General features: G+C 41.3%; 1 protein-coding gene across 5 annotated transcripts in view; it reads left to right on the top strand.

Moving 5' to 3' along the window:
• XYLB (xylulokinase) overlaps positions 1-26,039 on the top strand; it is a 92,126-nt gene that overhangs the window by 42,515 nt on the left and 23,572 nt on the right. For 4 of the 5 annotated variants that reach the window (XM_068673381.1, XM_068673377.1, XM_068673378.1 and 1 more), the window contains one exon: positions 24,846-24,904. In XM_068673381.1, coding sequence (XP_068529482.1) covers positions 24,846-24,904 — 59 coding nt within the window. Of the gene's footprint in view, positions 1-22,930; positions 23,083-24,845; positions 24,905-26,039 lie in introns of those variants that run through there. The other variant, XR_011093644.1, reaches the window with a different exon arrangement.

Here is a 26,039-nt window from a genome sequence, read left to right as displayed (position 1 = left end):
CCAGCTCACATCGACTCTTGGTGCTGTCAGGATTAGAAATGGTTGATGCGAGGAAGTGCTCAGGTACCTGCGAGGTCAATGAAGCTTAAACGCGTGCCTAAATAATGTTCTGTTAAGAGATGTTTTCTCAGCAGTCAAGATGTGGTTTACATGCTCCGTGGCATTTGATAACTCTTGTTACACAGAGGAGATTAATTTGAAATTGCATTAGGATGTGGGAAAAAGGTCAAGATTGTTGCAATCTCCAGAACCATGATAAATATAATAAAGGTTGCGAGACTTGTCATAACTTTTAAAACAAACACATCCAGGGGAGAAAGGCTATACCTGGAAATTTAGGCACGGTGCAGTCAAACGTCTGCAAGATTTGAGGCTGCCCTATTTGCTGACTTATTATTTGTGATGAGGAAAGGAAAAATGTGCAAGGATTGTTTTCCCCATTGAGAATTCTTTTGGGACCAGCTCTGGTTTGAACTGGTTTTCAGACTCATTCAAAAGGGGCAGAAATTTGAGGGGACAATTTCAAGAAGGCTTAACCCTGAAGTGCTTTTGCTGCTGGTGATGAAGGTTAACGAGGCTGTCTTGAGTCAGGCCAAAGGACGAGCAAGACAAGGCTCCTCCTTTGCCGGTCTCTAATACATGGGGAAGGCTACAACAGCTATTAACATCCTCTCAGTCTGCAATTCAGCAACATCCTGAGCCTAAGGTGTGTTTTTAATTATTATTTCACAGTTGTTGACAAACTTTTTCCCATGAACTTCTCTAATGGCTTGTTAAAGCCAGAAATGTAGATTTCTGGCACCCATGATATCCTGTAGCACTGAGCTCTTCAGCTGAGCTGTGCATTGTGTGAGAAACCCCTGTTTTTTGTGTTGAACGTCTCACCTGATAATTTCATTTGCTCCTCTGTAGGTTTCTACCATGAGAAACAGCAAATAGTTATTCCCTATTGATCTCCTTGAATACTGTGCTCTCTCGGCCTCCCCCTGTATCCCCTTTTGCCCTTTCTTTAGGTTTTATTTCCCCCAGGGAACATTTTAACAATTTTACACTTGATTCCTGTGCACCCTTTGCATGGGTAACATCTATTTATTTCTCCTCATTTATTTATTTTATTTGTTCTTGTGCCTCCCTTGTTGACACCTCATTCTGGGACACGTCTTCAAACACATCCTGAATTAAGAGCTTCTTCATACACTGCTCTTTAATAGTCTGGGTTACTTTATGAGCATAGGCTCTTGTCTACTGCCTTTTTTTAATGTGCTCTCTGCTTTTTCTGGTACTTCATTTCATTGAAATAACAATTCTGTTGTGGGGTTTTATCCTATTTATTTATTTTGATTTATTGGCTCTTCCCAGACCAATATACCTAAATACTTCATGGTAACTATTACAAAGGGGTTCTTTAATAGTAACTTTCTGAACCCATGTCTTTTCTTTCTTCTAGGTTTCTTGAGTAACTGTAGTGTATCTAACATCTATACCATATATACCATATAGATACATGAGTGTGATGTTTACCCGAAACCATAAAGGGCTAACTGCAATCTCTCAGTGTTCCTGTATTTTCTGTCCAGGGTAGTCTCTCTGCTCCCTTTGTGTTTGTCATCATTCTGGGCAAGTGGTCTTGTTCTATGATCCCAATGTTGGTGTGATATTCAAACCACATGGATTCATTCCATGGATAGCAATCCCAAGCAGGAATTCAGGCTGGGCGATGAGTGGATTCAGAGCTGCCCTGCAGAGAAGGACCGAGGGATGTTGGTGGATGAAAAACCAAACATGAACCAGCAATGTGTGCTTGGCCAGCCGGGTCCTGGGCTGCACTGACAGAAGTGTGGGCAGCAGGGCAAGGGAGGGCATTGTCCCCCTCTGCTCTGCTCCTGTGAGACCTCACCTGGAGCCTGCGCTCAGCTCTGGGCCCCAGCACCACAAGGACAGGGAGCTGTTGGGGTGAGTCCAGAGGAGGCCACGAGGATGCTCAGAGGCTGGAGCACCTCTGCTGTGGAGCCAGGCTGAGGGAGTTGGGGTTGTTCAGCCTGGAGAGGAGAAGGCTCTGGGGAGACCTCCCAGCGGCCTGCCAGGGCCTAAAGGGGGCTGCAGGAGAGCTGGGGAGGGACTCTTGGGCAGGGGGTGTAGGGATGGGACATGGGGTAATGGCTTTAAAATAAAAGAGGGTAGGGTTAGATTAGATATGAGGAAGAGATCGTTCACTGTGAGGGTGGTGAGGCCCTGCTCCAGGCTGCCCAGAGGAGCTGTGGCTGCCCCATCCCTGGCAGTGCCCAAGGCCAGGCTGGATGGGGCTGGGGGCAGCCTGGGCTGGTGGGAGGGGGCCCTGCCCATGGCAGGGGGTTGGGATAAGATGTGCTTTGAGGTTCGTGCCAACCCAAACCATCCTGTGACTCTGTGATGCTGTTACAAGTTGGTGCAATTAGCTTGCTTGTCTGTTCAGGCTCCAGGTTTTCATTAATGTATAGCAACAATCTCATCGCTGTGATTTTCTATAGCTTTGCAATATGATTTGTTCTTTTTATTTTACAGCATGGCAATGATTATCTGCCTTTCACTACTGTGCTGCTTCTGTCAATATCCTCACTGAAAACTAAACACTTCAGGTTTTCTATCATATTTTTTAGCTTTCTAGTGTCTGTGTAGCAGCACTTACACAGTTGGCCCAGTAGCTTATTTTCTGTGCTGTGATTAAAATGGAATTACTTTTTTTGCAGTTTCTTATTCGGATTTATTAATGCCTGTCCTATCTTTTATTTATGGATACAAAGTTAAAATGATTTCAGGCCTAGAAAACGTGTCATGTCCATTTGTGCCAGCCTTACTACGCTTCTTCGTTTAAAGGCTCTCCCGTAACGTTATTAACTGTAAATGCCAGTAGTCTGGTACCAGCTTGATTTAGGTGAAACTCATCTCTCCTGTATAAGCAGCCCTTCTGCCAAAAGCTTCTGCAGTTCCTCCTGAATCTAAAATTAACAGTAAAAGCTCACATTTACAAGAGTGAAGTTATGCCAGTGTGGATTTTATTTTTTTTTTTTAAACCGTAACCAAAAAAAATAGACTTCCTTGACAAAAAGCTTTGTTAGGACGGAAAACCTGTTTGCTTTACAGTAAATCCATGAATCCTGAGGCTGCAAAGTGGTAGCTGCCAAACAATAGGATTCAGGTGTTGGCTGTGACTTTTGGGAGGGCTAAGCTTGTAAAAGATGATTTTGTTCTGCCGTCGACTTGGCACAAGAGAGTCAGGATCCTGAGCAAAGAGAAGCAGGTTAATAAAGGTGGGTGCATGGTGCATGGGTAGGATTTGGTTGTAGGAATTTGAAAGTTGAAGGCAGTAAGCTAAGCAGCTTAAAATCTTCAGAATAAGAGGGAGTGAAGCTTGTAAGTGCGTCAAGCCGTTTGCTTAGATCTGGAGTAAGGAGCTTAAGTAGCTTATAACACCACAACCTCGGCAGCTCCAGAGGAAGGGACTTACAAGCTGTGCAACAGCTACACTTCAAAGGCCTTACAAGCACCGCTGATGAAGCCTGCAGGGCTTCGAGAGAGCGTGTCAAGTAAATCTGTCCGTCTGCCTCTTTCTCTGCAGTGTCCGAGTGCTTCCTTTTCTCTCCTCCTTACATACTTAGGGACAACTCTCCTCCCTGCAATTATCACAATGTTAAATACCAGGAATTTTATAATCGTGAGTTTTTCAAAATTAGTTTAGTCATGTCCTGTCTATATATTCTTCTTTTCCTCACTAGAAAAATAAACTACGAGGCATGCCAGGATGTACTGTTATTTTATAAAGAAATGTTATAGAAAAAAAAAAGAAAAGAATGGAACATCTATGGCCTTTATAGTGGGGGATAGAAAGTTATCTCAGTTCTGTAGTTGTAAATTAGCTGTTGCTGTGGTCTGTAGCTTCAGACACATTTGTTTCTTATTAAAGTCTTTAGGGCTAGATTATCACAAGTTGAAGTTGCACTGTGTTGCCTTGATCCTATCCAATTCCTGTTGAAATCAGGTGGCTTAGCTGGGGTCAAATAGGCTCCCACAAAGCAGAGTTGGCTGCCTTCACAAGCTTCTGCTCTACAAAGTAATTGTCATGTCTTCAAAAATTTCTTTACTTACCAGTCAAAAATAAGCCTTCATAATAGTGCTTTCCGGAGTTATTTTATCATCTCGAGTTTGTTTTTCCCTGACTACTGAAGATGCACTTTTAATTACAGGCATGTGACCAGATTTCTGTTTTGCTCCTACTCCCTTGTCCTTGTTCAGTTTCTGTATTTCAAAGTATGTTTTGATGTGCTGTTTAGTATTTCATCTCTACAAACTGGAGCATTTAGTGATGAAAAATAAATATTTGTAAATGAGTATCTCACACTTCAGGCTGATTTTTTTAAAAGTCATCTTTAGTTTTTTTTAAACTGTTCATGTTATTGACAAGATCCCCCAGGAGTCTTCTCCAGGCTGAAGACTCCCAGCCCTCGCAGCCTTTCCTCAAAGGTTTCATGTTCCAATTCTGGAATCACCTTCATGGCCCTACACTGGACTTGCTCCAGTATGTCCATGTTTCTCTTTTATTACTCATGCCCAGAACTGGACCCAGCACTCCAAAGGTCTCCTCTGTGCTGATACCACTCTTTTACATGCTGATACCACAGGCCTTTTTCTTCCAAGCTGCTCTCCAGCTGATGGCCTCCAGCCAGTCGACACTCAGTTGTTTCTCCCCAAGTGCAGGACTTTGCATTTCTATTTGTTGGAACTTCATGAGGTTCCTGTTGGCCCTTCTCCTCAGTCTTTTGAGGTCCTTTTGATGGCAGCAAACCCTCTTGTTTATCAACCTTTCCCATTTTAGGATGGTCTGCAAACTTGCTGAGGGTCCCGTCATCTAGGGCTGTTAGTGTTGAGCAGTATCAGCTCCAGTATCCACCCTTGGGGTACACCACCATCGAGTCTCCTCCAGCGGGGCTTTGTTCTTCTGATGACCACCTTTGAGTCCAGCAGCTCAGCCAGTTTCCATCCACCTCACTGACCGCTTATCTAGTCTGTACTTGATCAGTTTGTCAGTGAGGATGTTGTGGGAGACGGTGCCAAAAGCCTTCCTGAAGCTGAGGTAAATAACATCCAGTGTTCTGCATCCCCTTTCCCCTCACCCACCAAACCAGTCACCTCACCTCAGAATGCTATGCTTGCTAACCCCAATAACCTCTTTTAATCATGTTTGGAAATGGTTTCCAGGAGGATTTACTCCATCACCTTACAAAGATCGAGGTGAGCCTGAGTGGCCTGCAGTTCCCTTTATCCTCCTCCCCGTTGAAGATGGTGACATTTGCTTCCTTCCATTCCCTCAGGAGCCTCCCCCAGTTGCTGTAACCTCCAGAGATGATCGAGGCTGGCCTCACAGTGATACCACCAGGCTGCCTAAGCACTGATGGGTGAACCCCACGAGGTCCCAGGGCCTTACATATGTCTATTTAATTTATTTAAGCATTCCCCAGTGTGGTCTTTTCCCCTGAGAAGAGGTCTTCCCTCCTCCAGTCTCAGGGACCTGAACGCACACCTTAGCACTAAAAACTGAGGTGAGGAGGGCATCGAGAGCTTTGCTCCTTCATCACCAGGTCCAGTTTGCCGTAGTGTGGCTCAGACTTTGGTCTGTGAGGCTGGGTGAGCGTGTCCCCATGGGCACATCTCCAAAGAGGCAGGCCCGAGGCCTGCTCTGATTTCCCAGACAAGCTTTTCCTGCCCGTAGCTCAGGATCCCAGCCAGCGATTCAATCGCAGGGGAAGTTCAGCTTGGGTGAAAACAAAGACAGCAGCACACGTTTTTTTTCTTTTGTTTTTAATTGCTTCCGCCTCTGTATCTGAAGTATTTTTGAGAAAATACTTCACTTTGCAGGTGTAGCCTTGTGGGCTTTCTTTCATCATCGGTTTTTCTTATCGTTTGTGGCCATTGGAGAGTTGAAAATGCTTTTGGCAGGGGAGTTAGCACAGGTGCCCCGGAGCAACTCCCACTGGGATCATTTCATTCTTTTTACCTAAAGTCCCCTTTTTTGTCAGCTGTTATCTTAGGGTTCATGTCATGTCACGAGCTGTTGTGCTTTGCTGTGCTGTCTGCCAGAGGATTGTGTTTCACTGCAGGCTTTTAGGACCAAAACTTCGGCATGCAAAGTAAATTTATTTATTTATTTTTTGATACTGGAAGGACAATCCAATAAACCATTTTCTTGCTTATTGGAAATTGAAACGATATTGCTTTTTTTTTTTTTTTTGGATGGAAAGAAGTGTACAGGCTGGATTTTGGTGTCTCATTGATTTTAAAGCAAAGCATTGACTGTGGTTTGCAGCGAAAAGGTGGTGTGATATGGGTGCTGCTTTCTCACTCACGAGACATGGCACGCAGCCCTGCTTCACATAGGTGAATAGTTTTCTATCCCTAAGATACAGACGATGATAATTCCTGGCTGTTAAGGGCATTCTGCGGATGAATTGATTATTATCAGATTGGGATTATAAACTAGCTCTGTTGTTACATGGGAAATAAAATTTGGGCCAGAGATTTCCTCTTTTTTTTTTTTTTTTTTTTTTTGTGGTTAATCCTCTGATGGAAAAACTTCCTAAGGACCCTGTACATCAACAGAGGTCTAGTCCAGAGTCACTGATGTTTTCAAGTTCATGGTGGTTTATTTGTACCTTGGATGAGATACTTGGATACATATAAATGAGAATAAACCATTTTGGTGCACAGTTCTGGAGGGCAGGAGTTGTTGCTTTTGCTTAAAACTTATGTAAGATATGGATGTGGTGTAGTATTTCTATTGTTTATTCTGCAAGGTTATGAAAGGAGCTAGTAGGTGCTAGGCCATGTAGTCTGCCTGGCAAGCACAATGTCTCTGATATGTCAGATCTGACACATGTAGCACACAGGAGGCCAGGGCACATAGGGCACATCATGATGCATTTTGTATTCCCCTCTTCCCAGCCAGCCAACTTTTGAGCTTGAAAAAGACAGGATGAAGAGAGAAGTCTGAGCATACGGTGACCCTAATTAAGGGGCCGCTGTATTTTTTCATCATCATACTCGTTGCAGTCATACTGACCTTAACAACTAACCCTAATCCTTTCCTCTGGTGTGTTCAGCTATTGCCGTGAAAAGTTTTACTTGTCCCAAGAGCAGGAGGCTGAGGAAGTATGTGCAATCAGATACGTACCTTTTTGTTTCATAAGGGGTTATGCTTTCAAAATCTGTTTTCAAACTGTCACATAATTAAAATTACACTTCGGGGGGCTTTTGTGAAGAAACATGAAAGAGTTGGACATGGAGATGGCAACTGAAATCCCTTTTCTGACTGATAACAGGACTGCGTCTTGAACCTGGATTTGACATAAATCAAGCCAGTGCATTTGCTATTGGGCTTCGAGTGAGCCTGTCTTCTGCTTGGGGCTATTCTACTTCTTATGAAATATTCACTGGTCCAGAGAGACAATGTGACTTTGTATAACTTGATGGTGAAGGAAAATTTGTGGGGTAAAGCAGACCCCGGTTCAGGTTCTGCTCCTGCTCTAAATCAGGTGATTTACATCCTAGGTGAGTGCATGGGCAGTGGGGTGATAATGTTTATTCTTTTTCTGATCTTTCTTCAGTTATTAATTTTCTGTCATGGCCCTGAAAAATTCTTTGATTAGCTGTCATGGTCCAACAAAAAATATCTTGCAGAAAAATTCTTGACCAGCTCTCTCAGAACTACTTCGTAAGTTATGAATTATAAAACACGGGTGCCAATATGTTCTAGGTAATAATGCATGGGTTTTCCCCTTTTATTTAACTAGTCTTTGCTATAGTCAGCATCTCTAGTTAAATCCTTGGCTTGTATGCAGTTGCTGTATTCCTACTTTCTATATGCTGGTACAAGAAGAGTCTAAGATTCCCATGACCAGAGGGTTTTTTTTTTTTTTTTTCTTTATTCTTGTGATTTTCCATAATTTAGATAGCTTTACGGTGTGTCTTAGTGGATTTTTAATTTTGCAGAACTTGAATCCGTTTGCTTTTGAAAAATTAACCAGGCCGTGCCCTTGAAAAGTCATTGCATCCATTATTACCTCTGCATGTGATAAGTTTAAGAAAATGATTAGCAAAGGTGTCACTCATTTCTGCATGCTGTATATCAGATCGGACTTGCTGTGAAGTAGTGAACCATATTAAAGCTGTGAAATCAGCCCTGTTCTACAGGGACTCCAACCAGCTGCACCAATTTTACTACTTTTTCCCTTGCAGATTCAGGAATGATTGGAATGGAGTTTGACAGTTTATTTACAGATTCACTGTGACTGACAGGATGCCAGAGGGGAAATGTTTGTACTCCCTGAAGGTAGTTTTTGGTAACTAAGGCTAAATATCTGACAGGACTTCTGTTATTGAACAGAGTGTGATCAACAGTTGCATTACTGCAGGATTCAGGGCATCTTTTCGTTTAAAACACAGCTAAAATTACTGAACTAAAGCTATCATTTGCCTCCATGGAAAGTGCACAACATGCCCACCAGAAGATGTGGGGCACATTCAAACCTTCAGTCCAATCCTGATCTCTCATCCCAGTAAGAAATTAGCACCAGGGAAAGAAGATAACCCACGTACCTTCTTTCCTCTTGGTCACTGATTTGCAGATGTAAAATTTGGGAGTTCCATAAATTTTTCAGTATGGGCTTGGCTCTCTTATGTGGAAGATTCAAGTCTCCTAGACAACAGGCCTGTTTCTTTTACATTATGGGCTGCCAAGAGCTCACGGCCTGTGCCTTGAAAACTTACGTCCATGTGTGATGTTAAGGCTCCTCACAGTCTAACCTCAAAATTAATAAAATCAAATTCATCTTATTCTTATTTTTTGGCTTAAAATTAAGGCAGATAAGACTTCTATTTCATGACCGTGTTGTGCAGTTTCTTATTGTGACTGAATCCAGTAACCTGTCTAAAGTCTCCTCATGATGTTTAAAAATCAGGCTAATATGATGATACTCAGAGAACAGAAACCTTCTGGAAGAAAATGTGTGAACTATATACTATATAATATACAGTGTATGTGTAGTAATATTATACTCTGTATTCCCAGAACTAGTATTAAACATTTGATCAGGAAAGTATTTTTGTTCATTAATAGCTCTTTGTTCATTTAAGAGGCACAGAAGCTTTTGTACGTTGAAAAGGTTAATTATACTCTGAGTAAAGGTACTTGAATAAATTGTGTGTTTTATGGGTAGCAGAGGTTGAAGGTGGGCAGATCTGTCTAGCGCAGAGAAAAAATATATTTTTATGAGATTGTTAGGTGTTAAGAAGTGCTGCCAACTGGCCAAATGCAATCTGAGTATTCATGAGCAAGAGATGCTGATATATTGCAGGGGACAGAAAATATGCACCTGAGTTCTTATGTCCTTACTTGTGTTTAAGCCAGTCTTACTCACTATGTGTCTCATATCGCAGAGTTTGGTAAGGTTGATTTTGTTTGTTTGTTTTGTTTCTATCTGTATTCTTTCCTATATCTTTTGGTTGCAATAAGGCTATGCATCAAGAAAGAGACATGCAGCAGAATTGGTGAAAAATAAATGAAAAAAAAAGACAAAAAGAGTCTTTTTAAGTCATGACCACGTAGTTTCCACTTCTAATGCTGATATGCCAGGTGTGACTTACACAAGGACCCAAAGGCACTGTGTCGTACCCCAGCTCTAAGGAAGATTTCTCAGGATCTGTGGCTATTAGGTCATCCAGCTGTGCCCACCTCCCCAGTGAGTGGGGTTCTTCTGCTGCTGTCTTTGCTGTGGATACAAGGCTGACAGGTGAATTCTTATTTATAATTGTCAAGAATAATTGTCTAATTGTCAAGAATAAAGGACATAGTTCTGGGAACAGACTGGTGACCAGCTCAGGTCCTTCCCCAGTGAATTCTCTTATTAGACAACGTGGCCGTGGTTATTCTGGACCTGTGGCTCTGGCAGTCCTGTCTGCACGGTGACTTTTCTGTAAGGGAAGAGAGATGGGTGTCTGTTCACGCTGTTACCCAAGGAGTCAGGTCAGTTCCCTGGGGGAATGCAAGTGGTGCTTAACCTATGCCCACGTCTTGCTACCTTGACTCTTAAAAAGCTTTTCTCACAACAAACTGAACTTTGGCATGCCACGATTTAATATTGCCGGTCTTTGTTCTCTCCACGGAGAAGAGCTTATTCCCCTTCTCCTTGTGGATGCTTTTTTAATCCTGTTTCCACTAGTTTAGTGTTAGCACTGCCTGTTTATAAGCATACGAGTTCTACCCTTAAGGGTGAAGAAAGGTTGCCCAGTGTAATGCAAGAAGGCAGTGATGGTGTAAGGCAGAAATACGGTCCAACCGCCCTGGATCCTGCTTTCTTGCTGTGGGTTTAGTCTAATACCTTTTAATAGACAAAAGTAGACTTAATGTACTTTTAGTAGACTATAGCTAATGCTGAATATGGATCACAAAATCCTCACCTTTCAGTTCTGGCTGCTGCTGTAAGAAGTTAGGTGTCTGCTCAGCTGTTGCATCCCTGGCAGATGGCATCGCCCCTGCCTTGACCCGTCCATCACGCTGCAGTTACCGTGGCTCAAGTCCATGTGCAGGTTGGCACTCTACAAGTTCTATTAAAAGATTCTCTCGTGTCTTTTCAGACCCAAGAAAAGCGACCAAAACAGTTAAAGAACAGTCAGTGAGCAGGGGACCTAATACTACAGCTGAAGATCTTCGTACGTTGTATTATTTTGTTAAGGAAAGATTAGATACATAGCAGGAGTGGAGTGCTTTGAGATCAGTAAGAGCTGTGAACTGGAATCGCAAGTATTACTGAGACCGTGATTCAGTGCCTAAAGACAAAAGCATAATTACAAGCAGAAGGTCATTTTTCTAAGCAAAGGACAGTTGTAAACTGCATTTACCAGAACAAAAAAATCCGTATTTGTTGCGTTGCATCATTGAATTATTCATCAAGATCAGACACTTTCTTGTTCAATTTACTTTGTCATTTTCTTCTAGCTTATTCTCAGCAGTTTGGATGAAAATATAGCACAGTGTCACCTGCTTACAGGAGACATTCAATTCACTGGAGGTCTTGATTGGAAAGATTGGTTTTGGTCCAAGCTAAAACCAAATGCTCTTTGTTTTAATGGGATATTCGTGTTTTATGGAAAAATAACAAGAAGTTGTGTTAAAGTATCTCTCGGTTAACCTGCTCTTATTATTTAATGAGGTATTTCAGGACCTTAATATAGAATAAACAAGAATCAGTGATGGATCAGATCCTGCATCTGATACACAGAGCCTCTGTTGAAACAAGTGTTTTCCCAGCAATAAGGTTTGATTGCCTAGAAAGGTGCAAACTTCCCTTTTTCAGAAATTGCTTCGTGCCTATAGGTGAAAATAACACTCTATTTAGGGTGCTGTTGGCATGGTTAGCTGGTTTCAAGAGCCTAGTCAGTGTGCTGAAAGGAGTAAATAATAATTACCCTGTTACTTCACAGCCTTTTCTTCTTCTGTAGAAACATACAGAGACACTCAAGCATGCGAGGAGATCAGAATGGGCCCCCATGTGTTCCTCTCGCCACGATCGTTTTCCCTCTTTTGTTGCTTTCCCCCATAATTTCCTTCATTTGCATATTTTAGTGTTTCATACCGTGGTGCCTGAGTCAATTTGCTTTTGAATAATTAAACAGGTAGATGCCCTTGGAAAGTCATTGCACCCTTTATTGCCGCTTGATGTGTTAAGGGTGAGGAATTGGGGAAAGGCGTCGTGTTTGGTGACTGCTGTTCATATGTCAGGGTTGGATGTAATGCAGATGGGATTTGCAATATGCTGTGTTCAGGTCTATGTGGCGAACCCATCTCAGGTACACAGAGTGCAGACCCAGATTGGGGAATAATTTATAGGGTCAGTGGCTGTTGCAGAAACACTGCATGTTTTAGACGGGTCTGGGTTTTTGGAGGCAAAAGAATTTGGCTTCTGCAGAAGAAAACAGAAAGAATTGATCATGAAACCTCTCTGCTGAGTATGGACTGTGGAAGAGGGGAGAATGGACAAGAGGAGTTTTGCAGCCCTGCAATAAAGGTAGCCAGGACTTCTCTGGAGGAGAGGCAGCCAGCTGGGGATTGGGGTGGGTAATGTGCTCTGGGCTGCTCTGGGGATCGTTGGGTTGACAGCAAGGTTTCTGCAAGCACCGGAGGATTCCAGCTTCTCATTTAAATCCTGAGCCTGCAGAACTGGAGTGTAGCTGCACTACAGATGCAGCTCTAATGGGGTTATTGTAGGGTTTTGCTTACACCATGCTGGCCTGGGTAGCTGAGCCATGGACTTTAGGAACAGCATATGCTCACCAGTGTAGGTCAGTGGCAACATGTGCTTTGTTAAATTGCATTTTATTGTACTGTTGTCTGCTAGTTATGCTTTTTTTAATTTTAATTCTATTATTTTAGCGAGTGCTTTTAACTGTTAACATATTTCAGTGTCTTTGGTCACTCCAAATGACATTAAAATGTCAGCTTGCTTTCCTTGCTCATTCTCGTTTTACTCTTTTGCAATTAGGGTGTAGTTAGAAATGTGCATCGATTTCCAGGTAGGTGCTTTCCCTAGGAGAGGACATATTTCTGCTTAAATGTTACAAAATAAACCAACACAGTTTGTGTCCTTTAATGCAAAGATGCAGGTTGTTGGCTATGGCAGCTGCAGGGAGGTGAAATCTCTTTCTGAAGCAGAGAATTCCTTCATACAGCAAAACTTCTGCCCAGTCAAGCTGGAGGAGAAAGGGTAGGCTGGAGCGTGTGGTTGGGTGCTGGAGTTGATTAATGAACGCAGAAATGAAAGAAGAAAGTTACGATGGGGTAGTTTTGGATTCACTGCTATCGATAGGGTTGTTGTCAGAGAAAAGGGACTCCACCCATCCATACAGTTGTTGTCTTTGGCATTTGGAAGAGCTTGCCATAGAATTGCCCAGCTGTGATTCAGGTTCCCTGTGCCAGCACAGTTGATGTGTTCAGCCAAGTCCTAAAAGCATCTAGTTTTGGGGGTCCTCAGCAGGAGAAAACGGCAAATAGGGAATCAGTTCACGGAAGAGCAGCCACTAGAACTGAAGAGGTTAACATGTCAGGAAAGGTTACAGGAATAACACATACCTAAATAGTGGTCATTGGTTAAAAGTACTAAGTGCCTTGGAGATAAAGAACTTCTATAGATTGTAAACATTATCAAAATCCTTCAAACCAGGCTGTGTTAATGATGCAGATCTTGAAACGTGTGATGGCTGAGATTTAAATATGTGTTTTGATATGAATTGTGCGATCACTCATCAAAAGCTTCAGACCTGTTGCTTTTTAAAGGATGTTTTCTTTACTGTCTGAATCAAATATGTCAGCTCTGCAATCTGGGGTGGGTTAATTGAAATGCGGTGAGAGTGCAAAATCTGGATCAGGCACGAGGCTGGCAAACTTCATTCATCCTTTTCTATGAGCAGACCTCTAAAAGTAAGCGCTTAGCTTGAGAAGTGTTGATGAAATTAGTGACATTCTCCATCCTTCTTTACATGGGAAGGATTTGGGCCAGATGGAGTCTGAAGGAACAATTTGAAATATACCATGTCACACTTGATTGGATTGAGTGAATGAATAGCAGATCTTGAGGAACGCCTTATTATAGTATTATTATAGTTACTTTTCACTGCCTGGTGATGGATTTTATCTCACTAGAGCAAAAATCTGGAATTGGCATGCCCAAAATACCCCAAGGTAGGTTTTGCTGTTTCTCTTTTCCTCATAAACTGTTATTTAATTTTAGGTGATTGAATTTGGTGACATTTAGTGCACATTAAAGGGAAGAATTTATAACTCCAGCTAAGGCAAAGTATATTTCAGGCTTGTTCTTTGTGAGCTTTTCTTGCTGTTCTGCCAAGTCCATGTGTACCTCTTCCTGCTAGAAACCTGTGCCACACCATGCCCGAGCTTCTGGTTGGGCTCCTTCCTGAAGGTAAGATAACATCTTCAGAGACCATCAACAGCAAAAATAAATACATGAATCTGTAAGAGCAGCTCCACTGCAGAGTGAGGGGTTGAAGGCACTCGTTGTGTGTGCCTTTGGTTCCCGTTCAGATGCTCTCTTGATGCCTTTAATTTATATTGACCCCTGGAAACTGTGCAGCAACGTGATGGCAGCTAAGGATGGTTCATCTCCTGGGAAGATCTATCAGGTCGATGTACCCACACCCCACCTAGAGGGGAATGTGATACAGCAGGCACCACAAAACCCCCCTGTTTGCCACCAGATCTCCCCATTTCCAGCAGCATGAAGTTTTGGGGGTGTTTGGGAATGGAGTATCGAACGATGCAACCCCTTGGTACAGTGCCCAGCGGTGTACCCTTCCTGGGTCTAATATTTCATTTAAAAGCAATTTGCCTGAATAAAATAAAATATGCATGATGGGTGAACACAGATGAGCTCTGTTAATGTATTCTAATTAACTTGCTAAAAATATTTTAAAATCTTAATAAGCTTAAAGAGAATTTCTGATGATCAGATGCAATGTTAATGAGCAGGGTATAAAAACACAAGAAGGTAACGTGGATCGCTGACTGGCAGTCGCAGCGCTGTCTGTGTAGCTGACATCTTTCTCGTGCGAAAGAAAGCTTTTTGGGTTCAATTTCAGCTTTTGTCTTGGTAGCTAATTTCTCAAGGTCCTTTTCTAAAAAGCTTAATGAACAAAGCATTAAAAAAAAATCACCTGTTTGATTTCGGGTGGAGTGGGGATTTTATTACTTAATTATGCCTTAGAAAAAACATGCTAAGGACACTGATAATAAAGTATCTGTGTTCTTTGTGTGGGGGAGAATGATTCTTTTCCTTTTATATCTGCCATAAATCTCAGCTTGTAGTTCTTGTTCTCTCCAGGCTATTAGGTTTCTGCAGCCTGTATTTCATTCCTTAGCACCTATTGTTGCTTGGCAACTGCATCCGATTTACATGAACCCAGCCCGGGAAGGAACAGCTACCTGGAACCTTTCTGCTCCGAAACCCCGAGAAATGTAGTGCTTCTCCCATTCACTATGACAATTATTAGGAAATATTAATTGCTCCTCTCTATTCGTCTTCCCATAGCCTTTATTTTTTAGTTAAAGGCAAAAAACCCCTCTGTTCTCTGTTTAGTTCCAGTTCGCCAAAGGTCACAAAATTCATTTATAAGTAATCCTCTCAGAAAGAAGGAGGTTTATTAATAACACAGGAGTTTAGTAGTGTTCAGAGCCTCAGCCGATGCAAGCGGTCCCCAGTGCTGTGTGCTGTCAGTACGGACAGGAGGAGGTTCTGGGCAATGAAGTGACCCACCATAGTCATGTAAGGAAGATTAGTGTTGGTTATTGTTATTATTTTTTTTCCTGATAGTAAGTTTTGTATGGTTTATAGGGAGAAAAAGGAGAAACTGTTTCCAACTCACTCTGTTTGCTTCCCTTCTTGGTGTATGAAACCAATAAGCAGATTTTCTGTCTTCCTCAGAATACTTGCCTGGTGTTTTGCAAGCAGGTGAACCCCTCTTATTAATTAGTTTTATTCTTCTGAAGTCCTTTATGACCTGTAGGTTACATCAAGTGAGAGGAACAGGAGGTATTAAAGAGAAAAATCAAGAAGCAAATTTCTTCACCAGCACAAAACAGTCTTACAGGACTAGGAGAATGAGAGGTACAGGCAACATTTGTGAGTACCAAACATGTAAAACTTTTTTTTTTTTTTTTAATATCTCGTGAAGAAAACACCAAAGTTGCCTTGTTTTGTATTTTCTTTTCTGTTTCTCATCTGGTTTTTCCTTTGCAAAAATAAGATGATGCTTGGACATTGACTCTTTCCTGTTATTTGTAGGCCTTTGTTAATGTCTTTTGATAACTTGTAAAGAAGCAGAGTAGATTTGAAATCTCCTAGAGATCTGGTTTGCAAACCTAGATCTCAAGCTGTTTCTTCCCAAAGTTCGTCATGCTTTGGGTTTCTTGAAAATCAAAATACCCCGTAGGATGTTCTTTCCTCTCTTCCCTCGAGTGGCATTCAAGGTCAAGTCGTCGCACCCTGTGCCTTTTAATTATATTCTGTGGCTTTAGGTAATGCTGAACTTGCAGCTGATTATTATTATATTTTCTCCTGTGGACATGTCTTGCTACTGATGCGCAGACTGTGCAGATTAACTAATGCAGAATCGAATGCATTTGTGATCTAAGTAATGAAGGGGCCTTTGTTCTATTCTTGGTTGTTCTACTGATTTTGTGCGACCTTGGGCAGCTCATTTATCTCCTTCTTTGCTTTTCCCATTTTAACCTTCCATGGATGGTGTCATATGTTGATTTGCCAATGGAATTTTTTTTAGTCCCCTTAAAAGATTTGCAAGGATGAATATTGCTGTGTGTGAGGACTAATAGATTGTAAAAATGAAGCAATGGTGAGTTTATGCTTCTAAATAACTCAGCAGCACTATACATTGCTGCGTGGTATCTAAATCCACGTGATGATTACCCACGTCAGAGCTGGGATAGGCATGGGAGGGTATATGTTTTGCTCAGGTTCAGGCATGAGTTTCTCATGTGTTGGAATATTCTGAAGAAATACTCAGCTGTGCTGCAATGCTAGCAACAGAGCACGTTGAAGAAAATAATAGTTTTTAGTTAGTAGGAAATGCCTAAGGTAGAGGTGACTTTATTTATTTATTTCTTTTTTAAACCAATTTCTGGGAACATCTTGCGTGGTCCTGACTGTAGGTGAACGTCTCACCTCCGGTCCAGGGAACTGAGCAGTAGGAATTCTTGCTTTGCATCTCCAGTGTTCCCAGGGGCAGTGCTGCATGGATTGGTGCAGAGCCCTCCCAAACTCTGGTGCTTCCTGCAATGGGGACCGAGGATGCCTGCTCTCCTCCCGTGGGACTCTACACAGCACATCTTCCAGAGCTGCACACCTTCAAAGCTGGCACATGCTCCCAAGAAACCTGGCAGATTTCAAGCCAAAGGTTCTCTGATTAATCAGGAGTTCTTCACAGAATGGTTAAGGTTAAAACTGGATGATCTGTAAAGGTCCATTCCAACCCAAACTGTGCTGTGATTCTGTGGTTGGAAGGCACCTCTGGAGGTCACCTGGTCCAACCCCCCCTCAAGCTGGGCCACCCAGAGCAGGTCGCTCAAGACCACATCGAGGCAGGTTTTAAAGATCTTCAACGATGGAGACTCCACCACCTCTCTGTGCAACCTGTTTTATACACTGGCACTTCCCTGCTAAATATTTGGATAGGCAAACTGGCAACATGCAGCATCAGATAATTCTAGGGTAGATGTTTTTAATACTGTCATTGACTCCGCTCTTCTTGCCTAGTGGTTTTAGTGGTGAAGACGTTTCTGCTAGGTACTGGTAGGGTACCAGCGGCTCTAAGCATCAGCGGTTTGTGGTCTTGGAAATATGCCTTTTAATGAGTAGCAGAACTTAATATACTTAGCTTATCAAAAAAAGAAAGACAAGGTGTAATTTAATTGTGGTCTGTAAGTGCCAAGACATGAAGGGGAAGCCCAGCTCCACAGTAATGTTTTAATTGGAAGGCTGAGCCCACAAAGATCAACTAGCTATAAGTTTAAAAGATAAAAATCTAAATGATGGGGAAAATATAAATATTTAACTTTAAAGTCTCATTCAGCATGAAAATAGCCAGCAGTCACAGTAAATTCTCTGTCCCTTTGTGTCTCTCAACTGAGAGTTTCTATATCTTCTTCGCATTACTGTCCCTGAGTAAATGCGTTGCTGCGTTGGATGGTGGTTGGATAGGATCATGGTGTTGAAGTTTTGTTACCTCATTAAAGCATTTGGTCTTTTCTGACCTTTAATGTTTTTGGAGCTCTCTGTCGGTAGATTATTAAATAGCTGGATGTGATGGCTAGATTTCAAATACACAGGTTTGGTTTCCTCTAAGTTTTGGTCTCCTCTAAGTTCTGCTTGAGAACATTTTTTGAGAATCAATTAATTTGTCCCATTGGTTCCAGATTTAATGTTTATTTGCTGAAGGACAACAATTCTGAACTGGAGAGGGAACACAGAGGTGTTGCCAAGAGTCTCTGAATAATTAACAGAGGCATGGTGTAAATCAAAGCAGGTGACACTTTGTTGAGCCTTTAATTGAAGCCTTGGCAGCCTTGGCTACTTCATGGATGTTTGGACAACTGCTGAACAGTTTTTGTGCTGATTAGTATTTTTTCCCAACACAGTATTTTTGAGTTCCACAGTTCTCACCATATTTAAACTTTGGGTAAAGAAAAGATGAAAACTTTGAGTGTCAAAAAAATAAATCAATCAACTTGATGTAAACCAGTTCTGTTGGTAAGTGAATGCATCTTACCTCACTAATTCATGGTAACTTATTTTTTTCTATAAGGAATTAATTCAGAACCAAGAGTTTATACAAATCAAAGAGATAAAGTATTTATTAAATTACATCTAGTAGTAATGTCTTCAGGAGAGGATTTTACCCCAAGTACATTTTCAGTCTTGACCAAATAGATTTTAAGTGTTTCCTTCTTGTTTGCTTTCTGCCTCTTTCCTTAAAAGCTTCTGCAGGAAGGTTTTCCCAAATTATTCAGCTTGTATCTATGAAAACTTCTGGTCTGAATCGGCTCTTTTTTTTTTTTTTTTAACTGCTTACTGTAAACCCTAGTGCTGAGTTGTGGGTATGTTTTTATATGCTACACTTGGAATTTAGCCCAGGTTTCAAGAAAATATTCTGTCAAATAGAGATCCATGTCTTCAAAAAAATAAAAATCACAGCGAATTGATAAGCAATTGCAGCTCTGAAGTATTTCTACAAGAAGTGCAAATATTCCAGAGGTCTCATAGTGCACTTGTCAATATATATGCTATAGCACTGTTATGACTATTGATCAGCTTGTTCCCAAATAAGTCTTTAGCGTTCATGAACCAAACTTTTCTTTGCTGCATAACTCGGCTGAAGTCAATGAAGTTGAATTGTCAGTAGGGTTGTATCGTAATTTTTTTCTGGTTCCCTATAGTACGTCTTGGACTATTTGTGTTTTTGGGGTAATTTGCAATGAAGTAAGGTGAGGTTAAAAAGATAATTTTTGTACGCATTTTTTTCTACGTTGATTTTTCCTGAAATCCATTAAAACGGGGAAGGCTTTTTCCTGTCTGAAGTGAGTTAGATTAAGAAGAATTTCAGAGTTAGGTGATTTGGTGTCTTTAAGTTTCAGGCCGTGAAATACGAAGTTTTGTCTTTATTGAAGCAAGGTCTTAGGAAAGCTGAATTTGGCATCTTCACGAAGAACAATCTCTGCTCTTAGGAGTCAGCATTGTTGCTTGAGAACACAAGGCCATCTAGACTACCAGTAGCATATGAATCTTGACTACGGGTAACATTTTTACTCTGTTTTACTTAGGCATGTGCACATCAGCTCATTGTAGTGGTATGATTCTTGCCTTGCAGCAGTGTGATCAAGAAGAATCATGCTTCTTCTTCCCTACATCATTGTAGAGGCTTTGTCTATGTAAGTAGCGTAAATGTTGAGGATATTAGCCATATTTGTCACTGCTGCTGAGAAAATCAAGGCTTTTATTTTCTCCTGTTGAATTACAGCTGGTTTGATAGGAGCTGTAGCCATACAGGCTGATGATCAATTCTGTCCTTAAAAGTTATTTTTCTTCCTTGGGCACTGCATTTAAAAAAAAAATAAAAATAAATTCCGTGCCTTGAAAACTTCTAACATGCAGTTGAGCAATTGAAACCCGCAATGAAATTAGAAGTCTGTTAACGAAATATGAAAGCTTTGCTTATAAGCCAGGAAAAGCTTTTATGAATTACTCTTCTTTTTAGTATTGTAAAGATGGATGAATTTGTTTTATTATTTGGCTCCAAGCTTGTAGTTTTTTCACTGGGGCAGTTGTATGGATCTCTAAATTAAAAAAAAAAAAAAAAAGTTAAAAATCAGATGTTGTCTAATGTGCTGAAGGCTGTGGCAGTCTGTTTCTTCTGTATTATGAAATGCTTGGAGATGCTAGAAGTAACAGAGCACAACAAGGTAGAGCAGCAAGTGCATTTGGACCCAATCCTAGAAGTCACAGGGATGTAAGGGTCACTTGGTAACCTGTAGCTTGCATAATTTCATATTTAAAAAGGTATAGACAAGAAAAGCCTTTTACCATAGCGGGAGTTCAGTTTCACAGTGCTTATTTGAATAAGAATGATTAGCACGAGTTTTTGAAGAGTTAATTTGCAAGGAGGAAGATTTTGGAACATTGGCTTTATAAATGGGGCAAAATAATGATGTATTTTTGTTTTGTTTTTCTTGAATGAAAAGCAAGAAAATATATTTTTTAAAATTATAGTGTTTGGAGTTAATCAGAGAAATAAAGGAGGGGCTGACACTTTTCTTGTTGCTTACAAATTGTAAATTGCAGTTATTCGCAATCATGCTTATAGCTGGCGTGGGTTCCTGTGCGTAATCAGCTGCTTTTTGAATGCATGTTCTATTGTTCTGTTTTATTTATGGATTCATTTGTGATGAGAAAGACATTATGAAGTTGTTTGGATGAAGCCTTGGAAATGTCTTTTAGGAGTTTTGAATGTCAGCTAGCGCTTGGAGTTTGGGGTACAAATCAGGGCTGGGCCCGATGGAAATGTAGAGGAAAAAGTTGAAGGGTTTTCATCCTCAGATTCTGCTTTCTGACTTGGCCATGCATGAGCTAGCAAAATTCAGGACTGACACAGGCACATTGTTGCTGTCAGCTGAAATACAGCCAGATCCCAAAGCCTCGAGGCCAGGAGTCTTCCCATTGATTTCAGCACCTGGACCTGTTAGCGCTGTGCTCCGACCCCGCTCCTGGCGGAACAGGAGGGTGAATTTCTACCTCCAGCCTCCTTGGTGCTAATCATCGGCACTAACCTGATTGATGTGAGTTTGCTCATCTGATTATTTCTCTTAATAGCTATGGTTATGTGCCAAGACCATTGGAAGGGAGGCTGGGCTGCTCCGGAGTGACTCTCCCTGTGCCATTGGTTCCTGTTCCACGTGCTGGATCCATGTGGGCAATTTTCTTTGAGTTTGCACTTTCTAAAACTTTTGTTCTGCTGCTTCCACGCCCCCCAACTTTTTGTCTTAACACGATGAAGCTGCTTGCTTTTCTGGGAAGGCATCATCAGCACAGAGCTTCAGTCTTTTGGGGAGCACTGAAACTGCTGTAACACAACCCGCAGTAATTTCTCTGTCTTCTCAGTGACAGGTTTTTGTTCCCCTTTGTGCCTTTCCATGAAAGCAATATTTTGACTGAAAACAAGAGCCAGGAGATGAACTTTAACATCATTCAATTCTTCTTGCTGGATCTCTGAAAGGCGGAGTGGGGGTGGCTGTGTGAGCAGTAGCACGTTCAGAGGGCTAACATCGCAGTCGTGTTTGGAGCCTTATGCTCCATCTTGCTGCTCATGTGAACTTCTTTACTTGTCTCTTCTCCCCCTCGCTCTCTCTGCTGCCATGGGAATTATTATTTTAACTGAATTTCGTTAAATTAGTCACCCCATTCCGCAGCAGATAATAGATCTGAGGAAGATGTGCATGATGCAAGATGACACCATGCCCTGTGAACACTTTCTAGACAGGGTTAAAAATCTGTATCGGCGCTCAAAAAAATCATAAAATTTTAAATAGGAAGGAAATAAACTGGTTGGTTAGGTACTATGCAGGGAGCTTTTAATTAAAAGATGTTTAAACTGATTCAACTGTCAAAGAATTGAATTCATGAATTATGTTTGCTACAGTTGTTGTTATTTTTTTTTAGTAGCACTGTATTTAAGTTCTTTCTGTGCACTGCCGTAGGGGATAGATGGTAGCTCCCGACAGATTCAAACGCAGCTGGCTGAGAACACCACTAGTGATGGATGAACGATGTCTTTGTTAATGCCCCTGTATACATAAATGATGGGCTTTATTTATTTATAAGATGTATCCAATTACACACCTCAGAGCGAATGTCCACCGTTCGGTAAAGCACACAGTATTGGCGTTAAGAAGGCAATCCTGTAATCAGTGATCAATGCCTTTTCCCCAGTCTCAAGGGAGAGATTGAAATGAGGAATAAACCTAAAATTCAGTGAATTTGGATCGGTTCTTTTGGGACCTTCTTGTTTGTAATAAAACTCAACCAGTGAAGCTGTTGTGTCTGCTCTGGACACATACAGAGCTGCTGCTGGAGCACTGGGTTCACCTGAGATCTGTCTTCTACGTGCCCTGATGGACCAGTCCCACCAGCACACTGGGTCAGATTCAGTTGTCAGATTGTGATGGCTATGGTTCACTAGGCTGTTGCCTACTGGGATATGTTTTGGTGAAGCAAACCATCCTAGTTATTCAAAGTGGAGGAGAAGGAATGGTTTTGCCCTTTATGTGCCTTCAGCATAGAATTTATTTACTATTTTCTGTATCTATGTGTTTTTGTACCCATAAGCTGACCCCATTCAGAACCTGAGATGTCCAACCGACATCAGAAACTTCACTGCATAAACTACATCAGTTTCTTTTATCCAGCACGTTAGACATTTACTGAAATAATTCGTAGTGTTTAGCTACAAAAGAATTAGTCTGGATTAAGATAGGTGTGCAGATAATCAGGGTGTTAAGCACTTCTATGCTTAAGTTGTTTCCTCTATTGTTAGGTATTTAACTCAACTAGAAGTAGGGTAAATGTAGGTTCATGGGTGATTTCTATAGAATAGCTCGTGTAATTTTATCCCTATTTTTCTTAGGGAAATGTATTTATACAGAAATATCCTGAGATAGTTATGGCATAAAATGCTAATGGATGCAAAACCTGAATCTCCTGATCTAGCAAGGAGTAGAAGTCTCTTGTCCAGTCCTCACTTCCTAATGCAGATATGTTATCTGTTACAGGGACACTGAAGTCAGCTTGAAGGCACAAGGCAGCCCTACCTGGCCTATCAGTTACTATGCCAGTGAAAGAAGATGCAGTATCTGCTGACAGAACCCCAAAACTTTTGGAAAGTCATGTAGCAGCAGCCCTAAGGCAGAGAGCTGGCATGCAGGTGGAAGTACCAGAAGCAGCTGAGCTAAGATTTGTTTGCAGTTTTCACAGGGGTGGTCACTGCCTGGCTTTACCACCAGTGTCTTGTGCACCATCCTTTCCCAATGGGGATACCCCAGCAGTTCACAAAGCCCCTTTCCAGAGGCAGGGGGCAGTAAGCACGCCTCATTCATTCGGTTTGTTTAGTCACTGTGAAGTGTAGCAAACATTTATTTCTAATTCTGTCTTGCTGGCTGTCTTTGAAATGTGGTTTCGTGCTGGATACGGTACTTTGGCAAGAACTTATATTCACAACAAGGTTTTAGCAAGACAGAATTGCAACTACTAGGCAAATCATTCAGAGTTCAGCTTGGTCTCTAGGAACAGAGGCTTACCAGTTATTTTTCACTGGTTTCTGTGCTATTATGTTGTTGTGATAATCTTGGCAGGGATCTGTCACTATGTGTTGGTATAATTGAAACTTGTTTTCCCTGAGGAATCGCTCTGCTGTTTGTTTTATTTGTTTACTGACATTGACAGAGATCCTAATGGCTTTTAAAACCCAATTTGTGCATCTCTGAATATCCTCCAAAGAGGAAAATAAAATTAAATTTATCAGCAAAATAGGGTCCTCCATGCTTTAGCTGGGTCTTAGATTCCACCTGAGAATCTAGTAGTGGGTCAAGAAACATCATGAGGAACCTTTGTGAGCTCCATCTTCTTTGTTGCTGGTTCTCTCTTCAGAGACCTTGTCATTAAGGTACTTGAAAAGATAAAATGACAAGAAGCCATTTTGAGCCTCAGTAAAAGTTGACCAAGTTTGCTTTCTATGAAATAAATTATCTCTAGCTTTTATTAAAAATGAGGTTAAAATAACATAATAATATCACACTAATATTTCCCTTTCAGGAGGATGGTGTTATTGTCATAGATTAGGATAATTAAACATGTCTTTTTTAAAATATAAAATATTGAAGTATTTATGCATTTATTTAGTGTTAAGCCTTTAAAGAATTTCAGTGAGATATTTGGACTCCTGATGCTTATAACACCTGGCTGAATTGTGGTTGTGGATAGACGTATGGCTTGTTGCATGTTGTGCTCCAGAGGAGCATGCACACAAATAAATAATGAAGCATTGGACAGAAATTCGAGAACATGATGAGGAAGGGTGGGTTTCCTTAAAGACTGAAGAATGCAGGGTAAATTTTTTTTCTCAGTACCTCCAAATCTATGGGTTTGAATTGGATGAAGATTCAGATCATTTTTTATTTTGTGGAATTGACTTAGACTATCTCTAATTGCCTTTTGACACACTTCCTTGTCAGTCAAGCACATAGAGATTGCTCAGGTTTCAGTGAATTCTGATTGTGAACGTCACGAGGAGACAAGTTTGGAAAATACTGCTGATTTTAAAGGTTATCTGTCAGCTTGTATATATACAGCTGAGCCAAACCAATCTGACCTCAAACCAGAGCTGTAGTGTAATAACACTCAGCCTTTCGTATTGGCTATCTCTTTTGCAAATCTCCCAGACTTTGATAGCGCTATAATAATAATAGATCAACAAAATTTATATTGCCTTGTCCAAAGAAGTGTTCTAATGTGGCTTGGAAAGGTGGGTAATTAGTCTTATCTCCTTTTTTACAGAAGGTAGATTAGAGGTACAGAGAGAGAGCCCAGACCGTTTGACTCCCACCACCTCGTTCTCATTGCTTGGTTCAGTAGTGCAAATCTCGACAATATGAAATTTCAGTCTGATCTATGTGTTGTATTGCATTGTAGTGCCCAGAACAAGGATTTTGGCTACTGGTGGTGCATCCCACAATAAGAAGATATTACAGGTAAGTAGGAAATGAAATCCATTGAACTCAGTGCACAGTTTTATCTGCATTTTTATTTTGGTGTACAGAATCCAAACCACTGCAGCTGCACAGGAAGGTGTGGGTATGAGATTATGAATCTGCTTCAGATCTTTGGGATTTTTCCTCAGGTTTAATGTGGAGAGACCATTATCCCAGTGCTAATTTTGTATTGAAGTTTAATTTTTTTTTATATACTTGACTAGTTTCATGAACGTGTATCTGAAACACTGGTGATTTCCAGATCTCATCACTTAGGTCAAATCAATCAGCAAAGAAATCAAGAAGAGGCTTGCTAAAATACCTGATATTTTTGTAGTTTTTGTCATTAAAGCCAGAGTTGGACCTTAGAATTAAACTGCAGAGGGATTGTGCTGGCTCTGAACGCTTAAAAAAACAACCAGACAGAAAAAAAACTACCACCACCACCAAAACACCCTGTCCCTGTTGTTTTGAGCAGCTGTTACATATTAGCAGTGTGTCACATATTGTGGGGGAGGCTGTGCTTCATGTATAGTCTCTCTTCCATCTTCCCACCTTCCTCATCTCCTGCTGTTGCTGCACATCCAGCTCTGGTTAAGTTCCTCTGTCTCAAGAAGATGTCTTGGGAGCAGAGTATGGTGTGCTCTCTGCTTCTGACCCTGTCCTGTAGGGACCCTCCTAAGTGATGGGAAGGTTGTTTAATCTCTACAGCCTCTTTAACTGTTGGCCTCCCTTGTGCAATCAGCATTAGAGGAGTGGCGTTGCATTTAGGGTGGGGGCACTTAACCACTAACAACAGATCTGGGAAGTTTTTCACTTAGCAGAAGCGAGCACTGAGATTTAGCAAAGCCTCTTGCTGACGGTGAGAGGCCTCTCACCTAGATTTTGCTGTCGCAGAATTAGACCTCTGGGTTAGGATTCACGTTGTCTGAATCCAGTCATCTGTGATGCGATGTCTGTATGCGGTCTGTCACTGAAAATCCTGTAATAGTCAGGGGAGAGCCAGTCAGTTACAGTGCAAAGAAAACGGTGTTTTAACTTAACAGACGTAGGTGTCTCCCTCCGGGTGAGCCAAAGAGCTTTCTGTACTCCACTGACTGCACTGACAAGCTTCCTTTTGACTAAAGCCTCACAC

This window comes from Anas acuta, chromosome 2 (genome assembly GCF_963932015.1).
Source record: "Anas acuta chromosome 2, bAnaAcu1.1, whole genome shotgun sequence".
Taxonomy (NCBI): domain Eukaryota; kingdom Metazoa; phylum Chordata; class Aves; order Anseriformes; family Anatidae; genus Anas; species Anas acuta.
The sequence above is the reverse complement of the archived record's forward strand: the minus strand, read 5'-3'. Positions and strand labels throughout refer to the sequence as shown.